This window comes from Fringilla coelebs (assembly GCF_963513975.1).
Source record: "Fringilla coelebs genome assembly, chromosome: 14".
NCBI classification, from domain to species: domain Eukaryota; kingdom Metazoa; phylum Chordata; class Aves; order Passeriformes; family Fringillidae; genus Fringilla; species Fringilla coelebs.
In genome coordinates, this window is record NC_140040.1 from 12786682 (window position 1) to 12799214 (window position 12533).

The 12533-nt window shown below is 42.5% G+C and overlaps 1 protein-coding gene across 4 annotated transcripts in view; it reads left to right on the forward strand.

Moving 5' to 3' along the window:
* Positions 1-12533, forward strand: part of ZNF423 (zinc finger protein 423) — a 224111-nt gene that overhangs the window by 122608 nt on the left and 88970 nt on the right. For all 4 annotated transcript variants that reach the window (XM_084214896.1, XM_084214897.1, XM_084214898.1 and 1 more), the window contains one exon: positions 4808-8031. In XM_084214896.1, the coding sequence (XP_084071022.1) occupies positions 4808-8031 (3224 nt within the window). The remainder of the gene's footprint in view (positions 1-4807; positions 8032-12533) is intronic.

Genomic DNA, 12533 nt, shown 5'->3' on the forward strand with positions numbered 1-12533 from the left:
TTTCCATCTGAGGATGTCTCAGGGTTTTCACAGCAATACAGAAGTAAGCCCTACAATTTGCCCTTGAGAAGCAGATGGCTTTTTGCTATTATGGAGATGAGGAACTGAAGCACAGTTCAGAAGCGTGTCTTATGATGCCAAGCTTGCAAGCTTGTTTTCAAAAGTTATTTTTTTGGGTGCAGGAATTCCATCAACTTTCAACAGCTTAAAGCATTTTCAGTGCTTTGACCATCTTTAACTTGTGTATCATGGAGGGACTCAGAGAGAGCCACAAGTCTGAGCTTAAACAGCAATTCTTCCTTCAACAATCAATTTCAGGGTTTTGTGTTTGTTAATTTAAGTATTTCTCTTCTGTACTAGCTCTGTGCTAGAGGAATAAACGTGATAGAATAAGATTCCATTCTAAATCTGACCTCCTTGGTTTATTATCCCGTATGGAGATGCCTTCTGGGCTCAGGAGGGGAGTCTTAAAGATGTTCCTTTGGCCAGACCCTGGATTTTTCTGGTGCCTGGGGCTGGTTGTGCAGGCTCTCCTGAGCCCTGTGGTGCTCAATCTGTGCTGGTGGCACTGGGAGGAACTGGCCTGCTGCAGTGCCCAGGCCACATTGCAGCGTGCCCGTGCTGTAGAGGGATGCACAGAAGCCCTGTGGAAGAGCACCCTGAGCTCCCCACATGGAGGGGAGACAGAGTGGGGAGATTTTTCAGTGGAGAGGGACCCAATGATACTCTGTTGGTGAACAACAGCTTTAGGCAAGGATGAACTTCAGGTCCAGGCCAGCAAATGCGATCTCTGTGCATGTGTTTTGTTCTTGAAAGGAAAAGGAACAAGTTGGAGGTAGCCTGGGTTTGTGCACTTCCTGCCCAGGAATGTGGCCCCCAGGACTGGGTGAGCTGGGGGAGCTCAGCTGGGGAGCTGAAGAAGAAAATGAAGCTCTGCTCAAAGTTCAGCAGGAGTGAACTCTTTCCAGCTACCTGTGGACAGGGAGATGGGAAGGTGTTTGCAGGGACTGTGAAATTGTGTCTGGCTGATTATATTTCTATTAGCAAAATAACTCTGGAATAATAAATATATCAATGTCAGCAGTGTATGCTGAGATGGCAGTGCTGCTTACTCCTCGCAATCTGTGATGAGCCATTTGTCTCCTTTCTAAGAGAGACCACATCTTTTTAAAACTTCATTTTATTGTTTTAGCTTCATGAATATGTCTCTAAATTTGGCTTGTGTTATCTGGAAGATAAATAGAGAATGAAGTATGATTTATACGACATTTTGGCCAAATTGTTCTTCTTAGAAGGAAAAATACATTTATTGAATGCATTGAGGCTGGAATTAGCTCCTCGCTGATGATGATAAATGCTTGCAGTCCTGTAAACGTGCTGAACATTAAGTTGCTAAATTACTGTACCACTTTGAGATTGATTATCAAGAATGGCCCTTTAAGCTTCATGACCTGCACATATATCCTGAGGACTACTGGCATCCTGAAGCTTCCTTAATGCTCTTTTTTTTCCTAATTAAACTTTTTATTGAATTTTCTTACCCTTTTAATACTTGTTTTGATTCTCTTATGCACAAATGACAAAAGCCCTGCACCAGCCATGTGATTCTCTATTTTAGAACAGTCCCACTTTGCAGGATTAGCCATTTTAATGACTTTAATCTCCTTTTTGAAAGTGATTTTTCTCATTCTGCTACATTCCTTTGATTGCATTAATGTAGAATTATTATTCTAACCATCTTTGCCAGACATGTCATACCACATCTAAAATATATCTTCCCACTAAAATATTACTATGGCAAAATACCTTAGAATTTTCTCCTCAGTTCATTATAGGTCTTTTCTTCAATTTAATATGGCAAGTTAAAATTAACAGGGCCATTATTCATTCATTCCATAAAGAGATTAATGATAATGAGTTTTCCCTAATTTCTTCAGTTTAGGTGTTCAGTAATTTAGTATCTTGTTAGTAAGAAATCCAGGTAGGTTGTTTCTGGTGCTAAAGTTTCTTCTAAAATTCTTTTTAATCTGTACAATTATGAGAAAATGCTGGAATAAAAAGAATCAAGAAATTAAACATGAAAATTGGTAAAAGGTCCAACTGAAGCTAACAAAAGGAGATAATCTTTGCATTCTATGTAAACACTCCCATTTTATGACAAATCCAGCTTTCCAACCTGAGAAACGTTATTTTTTTAAAATCCAAATTATATTAGCAAAGGCTTTGTGCTTCACTCAGAAAGTAATACTAATACCAGCTTTCTTTGATTTTGTTTTCTGAATAGCCCAATATGTTTGAAGAGCAGCAGCTGGAGAGGAACTGGCTCTCTTTGAATGTTAGACTGTGTTTTGAGGCAGATCAGTTCATTTCAGAGGGAAAAGAGACTTTCTAGAGATTTGTTCAGTTTGCGTGGTGGGCCAATGTAATGGTTGGCATACGTGCATATGAATGTAAATAAGTTAAAGCAGTTGGCCCAGCCTGTGTTACCGCTGGATTTGGCCCATGGCATCTCAGGTTTCCGAGCCGAACAATGGAGCTTTATTCGGTGGAGGCGTTTGGAGAGCTCGGGCTTCTCTCGGCGCAGCCCTTCCTGTGTGCGCCGCCGCTCCGCGCACGGCACGAACGGCCCGACTGCGAGAGGGGGGATATTTCAAATGCACGGGTTTCTACAAACATTTCTGCAAACAGACATATAAAATTATTATAATTACAGCCAGTAAGCCCGAGCAGTAACTAGCAAATGGTGGGGTGCTTTTCCTCTTGTTGTTTTTCTCCTTTCTCCCCCTCTCCGTAGACAGCAGCAGCGGCACAAACGCAACATGTGCTGCCCTAGTTCAGGCCCAGCATCCCCCTCGTGCTCCCCTTTGTCTCCTTGCCCCTGGAGGAGCCCAGCTGGTGAGAGGAGGGAATTAGGCAGCCCCGAGCTACCGGCACCTCCCCGGGGCCCCTAATCCGGGCGCTGGCAGCCGGCTGCCTGTTCCCTCCGACGGCCCGTGGCCGCAGGTCCGTGGGGACGGAGCCCCGGATACGGCTGGCGGCAGAGCTGGGGGATGGCGGGGGCTGGGGGCTCCCCGGGGGCTCCGCAAAGCTGTGCTGGCAGCGCGGTGGGCGGCGGAGGTGGCTTAAATTGGGAACATGAGGCTTTGTTGCAGCTGCAGAGAGAGAGCCGTTCGTGGTCGGGGGAGTGAAGCCTGAGAAAAGTTTACATAAAAATCAGGAGCTCCTTGTCTGTGTTTTAGGCTCGGGCTCCGCCGGATTTGGAGGAGCTAGTTGAGTGCAAAGACCTTGAGCATCTTAGAAGCGCGGATGCTCGCTGAGAGTCGAGGTGCATTTCGGGAGCAGGAAGAAGCAGCTTCTCGGTGTCCAGCATCGCTCCGGAGCAGGAGGTTTAGTTAAAAGAGGGAGCAGAGCTCTCTGGGGAGCACGGGGTGCAGAGAGCATACACCTGACCTGGAAAATAGACGTCCCCATTGTGAGGGAAAAGTTGTCCGGGGTGTGCTTATTTGGTTTAGTTTTTTCCAAGGTCGCTGCTCTCTTTCTTTACCTGGGATGAAAAAGCAGGTGTTTGCCAGAGCAGACGGTGCTGCAGGAGCTGCCTGGTACGGTGGTGATACCTTCATTAGCTGAGCCCTTCTTTGAGAGCTCCTTGCCGTACTTGTGCCTTCTCCGCCTGGAGACTCTGTAGTTGGCAGGCACGAGGAATGCGTGTGTGGCAGCCTACACACACAGTCAGGGATTTTTTTATTGGTTTGTTTTAGTAAAAACTGAAGTATTTAAAATGTTAAATGTTTTATAAGGACGGTGTATCTCAAGAACCGGCTCCTTCTTGGAATCTCCAAGTGTTGGCGTGGTCAGCGCCTTCCATCATTTACGTGAACTTTATTTTTGCTTCGTTGTGTGGTTTAGTTTGATATCAGACTAGTGGCAGTTATGTTTCGCTCAACATCTCTGCATTTGTTGGAATTAGGATATTTGAACTCTCTCTCTTCTGTTTCTTGTTAACAATTCTGTTAATGAAAGCTGACAACATTTTATGTATTTTTCCTAAAATGACTGTGGGGCCGCTGGAGTTGGTGCTGTGTTTCTTTATGGTAATGAGGCTGGGCCATTTTTAGTTTATCCTGAACTTGATTCTTTTGTGATGTCTAGAGATCTCCAGTGGTGATTTTCCTGGGCTTTAAAAAAATCTGTTTGATTTTGTACCAAGAGAGCAACATTACCTTTTATACAAGCAAACATGGTAATGGTGCAGATCTCTTCTCTGATTTTCTTGAGCTCTCTCAAATCTGATGCTTTTATTTCACCTAGATGTTCAACTCTGCCTTTGAGCAGCCTTTCATTCTGTTACAGTTTTGAGACAGAACTGAAGAATTTTTTTAATGGAGACATTACTTAAAATCATCTTGATGTAGCATTTAACAGACCCACAAATTCACAGGTGATCACTTAACACTGTAGCTTTCTGAAGTGTTTGTATTGCTTCATTGCACATTGTGTTTCGCTTTCTTTATTCATTGTTTATTGCTTTACAGTACAGTGAGCAGGTGTTAAACCTGCTAAAGAAAAACGCTTTTTATTAACACTATGTGTTGGCATATTTGTGAATTATGTGTACAAATATATTTTTATTTCTCTTTCTCAAATCTCCTTTCAAATTCAAGAGGGTTTATTGGGGGTTTTTTCGAGTTGATTTTTTTTTTTTTAACGCTGTAGTAGCAGAAGCCCATAGTGTTGTTGAGAGCTTTGTCCTTATTTCACAGATGCACTGGGAATTGTTTTTAATCTCCTTTCTGCTTTCCCATTACAGATGGTGATGACGACCCACAACTCTCCTGGGTGGCTTCATCTCCCTCCAGCAAAGATGTTGCATCACCCACTCAGATGATAGGAGATGGGTGTGATCTTGGCATCGGGGAGGAGGAAGGGGGGACTGGCCTGCCGTATCCCTGTCAGTTTTGTGATAAGTCCTTCATTCGCCTGAGCTACCTTAAAAGGCACGAGCAGATCCACAGTGACAAACTACCTTTCAAATGCACCTACTGTAGCCGGCTTTTTAAGCACAAGAGGAGTAGGGATCGCCACATAAAGCTTCACACAGGGGATAAAAAGTACCATTGCCACGAATGCGAGGCTGCATTCTCCCGCAGCGACCACCTCAAAATCCACCTGAAAACCCACAGCTCCAGCAAACCATTCAAGTGTACTGTGTGTAAACGTGGGTTTTCATCTACCAGCTCATTGCAGAGTCACATGCAAGCTCATAAAAAGAACAAGGAACATATGGCAAAGACTGAGAAAGAGGTGAAGAAGGATGATTTTATGTGTGATTACTGTGAAGAGACATTCAGTCAGACTGAAGATTTGGAGAAGCACGTAATGACACGCCACCCACAGCTTTCCGAGAAGGCAGATTTGCAGTGTATTCATTGCCCTGAAGTATTTGTAGATGAAAACTCGCTGCTCTCACACATTCATCAAGCCCATGCCAACAAGAAACACAAGTGCCCTATGTGCCCAGAGCAGTTTTCTTCGGTGGAGGAAGTCTATTGCCACTTGGACAGCCACAGACAACCTGACTCCAGCAACCACAGCATCAGCCCTGACCCAGTCCTGGGGAGTGTGGCGTCCATGAGCAGTGCAACGCCGGACTCCAGCGCGTCGGTGGAAAGAGGTTCCACTCCAGATTCGACCTTAAAGCCTTTGAGAGGACAAAAGAAAACCAGGTCTGTTGACAGAGAGGATGGCCAGAACTGGTCTAAAGTTACTTACAGCTGTCCCTACTGCTCGAAGCGTGACTTCAACAGCCTTGCTGTTCTGGAGATCCATCTGAAGACTATTCATGCAGACAAACCTCAGCAAAGCCACACGTGCCAGATCTGCCTTGATTCCATGCCTACTCTGTACAACTTGAATGAGCACGTGAGAAAAGTGCACAAAAACCATGCCTATCCCATGATGCAGTTTAGCAACATTTCTGCCTTTCATTGTAATTACTGCCCGGAGATGTTTGCCGATATCAATAGCTTGCAGGAGCACATCCGCATTACTCACTGCGGCCCAAACGCTACCCCTCAAGATGGCAACAATGCTTTCTTTTGTAACCAGTGCTCCATGGGCTTTCTGACCGAAGCTACCTTGACTGAGCATATCCAGCAGACTCACTGCAATGTAGGAAATTCAAAATTGGATTCCCCTGTCATTCAGCCAACACAGTCTTTTATGGAAGTTTATTCATGCCCTTATTGCACAAACTCCCCCATTTTTGGCTCCATCCTGAAGCTTACAAAGCATATTAAAGAAAACCACAAGAACATTCCTCTGGCACACAATAAGAAATCAAAAGCAGAGCAGAGTCCAGTTTCTTCTGATGTTGAAGTCTCTTCCCCTAAAAGGCAGCGGCTTTCTGCAAGCGCGAACTCAGTGTCTAATGGCGAATACCCATGTAATCAGTGTGATCTAAAGTTCTCAAATTTTGAAAGTTTTCAGACCCATTTAAAGTTGCATTTGGAGTTGCTGTTGAGGAAACAGTCTTGCCCTCAGTGTAAAGAAGACTTTGATTCCCAGGAGTCTCTTCTGCAACATCTCACCGTACACTACATGACAACTTCCACTCATTATGTATGTGAGAGCTGTGACAAACAGTTTTCTTCAGTGGATGATTTGCAGAAGCATTTGTTGGACATGCATACTTTTGTGTTGTATCACTGCACCCTTTGCCAAGAAGTTTTTGATTCCAAGGTATCTATCCAAGTGCATCTGGCAGTCAAGCATAGCAATGAAAAGAAGATGTATCGTTGCACAGCCTGTAACTGGGATTTTAGGAAGGAGGTGGATCTCCAGATCCATGTGAAGCATAGTCACTTGGGTAATCCATCAAAGTCTCACAAATGCATCTTCTGTGGTGAGACCTTCAGCACAGAGGTAGAACTGCAGTGCCACATCACAACCCACAGCAAAAAATACAACTGCAAGTTTTGTAGCAAAGCTTTTCATGCCATCATCTTGCTTGAAAAACATTTGCGGGAAAAACATTGTGTTTTTGATGCTAGCGCTGAGAATGGTACAGCTAATGGCATGACCCCAACAAATAAGAAGACAGAAGGGGCAGATATCCAGAACATGTTAATGAAGAATCCGGATGCTTCCAACAGTCATGAAGCCAGTGAGGACGATGTGGATGCTTCTGAGCCCATGTATGGCTGTGACATTTGTGGGGCTGCCTACACTATGGAGGTCCTCTTGCAGAACCATCGTTTGAGGGATCATAACATCAGGCCTGGGGAGGACGACTGTTCTAGGAAGAAAGCAGAATTCATCAAAGGTAGCCACAAGTGTAATATCTGCTCAAGGACCTTTTTCTCAGAAAATGGCCTGAGGGAGCACATGCAGACCCATCGAGGCCCAGCTAAGCACTACATGTGCCCCATCTGTGGGGAACGCTTCCCATCGCTCCTGACCCTGACGGAGCACAAAGTCACTCACAGCAAGAGTTTGGATACAGGCACGTGTCGGATCTGCAAAATGCCACTGCAGAGCGAGGAGGAATTCATCGAGCACTGCCAGATGCATCCAGATCTCAGAAACTCCCTCACTGGCTTTCGCTGTGTTGTCTGCATGCAGACGGTCACCTCTACCCTGGAGCTGAAAATTCATGGGACGTTCCATATGCAGAAATTGGCAGGAAACTCTGCAACCTCATCGCCCAACGGCCAGGCCTTGCAAAAACTCTACAAGTGTGCGCTGTGCTTGAAGGAGTTCCGCAATAAGCAGGACTTGGTAAAGTTGGATGTGAATGGCCTTCCCTATGGCCTGTGTGCTGGATGCATGACCAGGAGCACCAATGGACAGTCTTCGAGCTTGACTCCACAGGAGGTGAATGAGAGGCCATGTGGCAGCCTGAGGTGTCCAGAGTGTAGTGTCAAATTTGAAAGTGCTGAAGACCTAGAGAGCCACATTCAGGTAGACCACCGAGACCTGACACCCGAGACCAGTGGCCAAAGGAAAGGTACCCAGACGTCCCCTGTTCCCAGAGTAAGTACAGCTGCACTTTAAAGTATCTGAGGGATAAAATGTAGCTCTTCAGTGTGAGAACTGAGCTGATATTGTTATTTTCTTTTTTAAATTGTCACTTTATCAAATCACTTGTGCTACTAAAAAAACCTCAGCAAAACAGGAGGAAGAGTAGAGTAATTCACATAGAACAATCAGAAGTTTCTCAGCCTCTCAGGCACCTTGATTCCTAGGAGCAGCACATTATATTTTTTATCTCAGAACCAGAACTGCTCTAGATTTACCATTTAGGGAGCTGGGACTCTTGGGCAGTGGGGATTGAGTTTTTCCATGAATTCTGATTCTACTGCACTGGCAGATCTGGAAAAGCTGGGGTAGTTTAATGAAAAATGGAGATGCTAAGAACCCAAAACAATAAAAAAATCTATCATATTTGAGGAATGAGATTATTTCTTACCAGGAAAATAATAATGAACAGGAGGAAATAGGAACTTGTGAGGGAAAATGTAGCGAACTCCGTCCTACCTCCCGGCTTCTCACTTAAACCAAATCTCTGTGCTAAAGAGCTTGTCCCTAGGAATGTCTGTCAGAGTGAACGTTTTGAGGTTACTTGGAGGTCTGTATGCATTTGTGTGAGCTTGTTTGTGTGTGTGTATGATTTTAAAAGTGATTTTAAAAGAACCTGCTTCATGGCCCTTTTGTAGGGGCCAGTAGGGGATAAGTAGTTTCTTAGCAAATCTGGACATTGTCTAATGCAGATTACATAAAAGTGCGCTGTCCTTGACTTTTTGCGGATAGCCTGCTTTCCTATTTCTTAGCTTACAAGTTACTCAGGAACATGCAGATCCAAGTAAGGTTCCAGAAGCCTACTCTGGAGATTAATATCACTTGCAGTTTATAGTCTTTTTAAATTATTTGTTGACGTTTTGGTTCAAGAATGGGCCAAGTCAGTCCTTCCTCTGTCAGGAACAGATGGAATGAGAAGTGGATTTTGGAAATCTTCTCAGGAGACCAACAGCAGACACATCTGAGTATTGATATCATCTGACATTTTTAATTAAACATGATGGGGTGAGATTTTCAAAAGTATCTAAGGAAATTAGGCACCCAACTCCTAATGAATAATTCCAGCCGTAGATGCCTGTTTATGTCAATCTGCTAATTAAAGCACCCACAAACACATCTTACTGAATTAAAAGCACCTGAAAATACCATCCATTCAACTAGAACACCAGGGGCTTGTAAGTAAGAGAGGGCCCTAAGTATGTCCTGAGGACAGGGGCTGAGGTGCCTCCAAGGGAGCTGGTGAAGGTTGTTCCCTGGCAGGAATTTGTGTCCCTGCTCCACGTGTGGCTGTGTGGGGCAGCAGCGCCCGGCTGAGCTGGGCTGGGCACGGCCATGCTGGAGCGGTGCCCAATCCAGCCTCCTGAGCCAATCCCACAGAAAACTTGATTTCTTTTCTGTTTTTTTCTCTCGATTAAACCACTGGATATTGCTCCCTTTGGGTGTGACTAAGCCTCCAGGCACACAAAAATAATTTTGCAGAAGAATGAGGAATGGAAATATCCCACCTTTGGTGTGATACCTAGGTCTGGCTAGGTCATTGTCCTTCTTCCTCCCAAGGACTTTATTTTCTCCTAAAATCTTGAAAAATACTTCTGTTCTATTAGGTAGGACTAATTTGTATTTCTGCACCTATGGAATCACCTTTCCCTTCCTTATCAGCTAGCAGAACACATTGCCATTTTCTGTCTTACTTCTTGCTTTAACTCTTTCTTTTCAGTGACAGCTTCCATACTTGTTATACTTGTTGTCTCAGGGGAAAATTTTAAGTTCTTCAATAAGGTAAATGCTTTGAATTTCATCCCATGAGGGAAGTTCTGAGTTTCTTTGTAGAAGATAATGAAAAATCTGCATTTGTGGTGATGGCAAATGGTACCTTACTGGTGTCTGTGGCCTGCACATATGCAAATATCAGAGATAAGCATCCCAGGAATATATATATTGTTACTAGGAATAATTAGTTATCTTATCCTTCATTATAGGTACAAGACCTGAATCTGATATCAGTTCACTAGAAAACTATTGGTGTTTCACTCAGGGTTCTGAAGGCAGTGAGTGCCCTTTGTGTTTGCCTAGTAGAGGGATTTTCAAAGAATTATACTGGCTTTTAAATGGTGATACATCTCTGCATTCAAGAACAGTGTTTACTTAACTTCATTGGCTTCACAGGAAAGCTAAGCAAGTTGAACATGAACTCTCTTGTCATCTTGTTAGTGTGCTGCACACAGGTAAAATACCACTTTAATGGAGCAATCTGCAGTACACAGTGCATGTAGAGTGATCTGCATGTGTTCAGAGAACAGCGACTTCTCTCCAGATCTTGAATATTTCTACATTTCATTTTTCAAACAACTTATTTCTTTTTCTTTCTTAAATAGAAAAGCAGTTGAAGATTAGGACAAGGTACAGTCAGAAGGATCATACAGGTAGATTAGATTTTTAAGTAGTGGGTATATATTTCATAGTAAATAAGAATAAGCCAAATGAAATCCAAGCAAATGGAAAAGATGATAATAACATATACAAGCTGTAACTTCTTTCCATGTCAGAAGTTGCTCTACCAGGTGTTATTTACTTTTTGATAGAAGAGATGAGTGTGGAAACCTAAAGGAATTTCAGGAAAAAGAACTTAAATGAAGATTTAACCCAAAAGTGAAAGAAAGGGAGAAAGTAAATATTAGCCCTTGATGAATAAAGAGTATCTGGGAAGAAAAACAGAACAGGAAAGACGGAACAATTCCTTTTTACTGGAGGTATTTAAGTTTGTGTATATATGCAAGTGCATATAGCACCACAAACAAAGTATGATCATTTTGTTATGTTTTGTTTTGGTTTTTTACATTAAATTATTTGAGATTTTATTCTGAAGATTAATAGGTGACAGCTAGAGGAGCATTGAAAAATACTCAGAATTGCTTGGCAGGCTTGTTTTTTTAATCCATAAGAATGAAAGAAAGCAAATAACCCTTAAAAATTCTGCTGTATTCTGTCTTCCTGACATTTTTAGTAGGCCCACAAACAGGAAGTAAACCGGTAAATTGATCATGCTTGTTTCTAGAATGCCTGCCTAGGATCCATTCATGTTGATCAACAAGACAGATTTCCAGGCAGGCATAGTTTTTGTAGTGTGTATATGGCAAAATCCTCTTTGGAGGATTTGTTTTTAGGAGTTTTAAGACAAGTCAATAGTCTTCTGCAAGAGACATCACTAAGAGGAACAAATAAATTACATCTTAGTGGTAAAAGATTCCTCTAACATCCATTTTTGTTTCATTCATATAGTTTTGTGTGAGCTATTCTGTTTGGATAGGACTGAAAGTGTTTGTTCATATGAGCATCACAGATAATGGTATTATTCCAGTATCTGACACAAGTATAGTTCAAGGCCTTTTTTATATTACATTAAGATCTCATCATAGGTGATGCTTCCCTGTTTTTCTGAATATCTTTCTGTGTTTCTCACCTTCAGTTCTGAATACATTTTATTAATTCATTTCCACATGCCTTCTAGAGGAATGTGCATATCTTAAGAAACATGACGAATTATTTAGTGTTGAGATTTTTCATTTCTTAATACTGCAAACAGTCACATTTCAAGTCCCTTTCTTTTACACAGATTTATCTTTATTTTGTACCACAGGTATCATGAAAAGCGCTTGTTTAGCATTAACAGTAGCAAATGTTTAGACTTTAGACTTTTCATCTTGAATGGTGTTACTATTTTTAGCCCACCTATGTTATTTGGAGTAAAGAAGCAAAGGAGGTAGCATAGAAAGTTGGAAGAATAAATCCTATTGTGTTCCTTTATTCAGTTTCTTTTCTCCTGCACACTTTCTTGGACTCAGTTCCCTCTCTTTGTTCTCCCCCACAACCCTTCTCTTCCCTTGTAAATCCACTTGAATGGAGGAATATTTTCTTTGTGGAACAGGAAACTATTTCCAGATTTAAAGGAGGATAGTCTGGAAAACCCATGGGAACAATAGATACTTCAGAAAAGAAAACAGAACCCTCTGTTGTTATTACTACAATTGTGTGCCAAGACTAGAATTAAATATCTTACGTTTGTGGGGAATGAGCTCTCAGCTGAAGGCCTGCTCATCTGGTCTCTCTTTTCACCTAGATGCCATCACCTAGACTCTGTTAGCTCCTCAGAGTGTGGGCACCTTCGCTGTCACCACTTGTGAAGATTAAACCTTACAAAAAGATAACTGATCCATTAATAATGTTCATAAAGCAGAAAAGTAATAATAGAAGATCCTATTTGGTACCACAACTAATTATAGTTGTATTAAAACTACTGCTTCCCATTTACTGGTAACAGAAGGATGTTTTGGGACATTCTTTTAAAGGCAGTTATTAATGGGCCAAAAAATCAGCTCTTCCACCCCTTGCATATACACTTGGGTGCTAATCTAGCTGTAGTTATTTTGAGACCTGTGTATGCCATTTAACCTCACTCC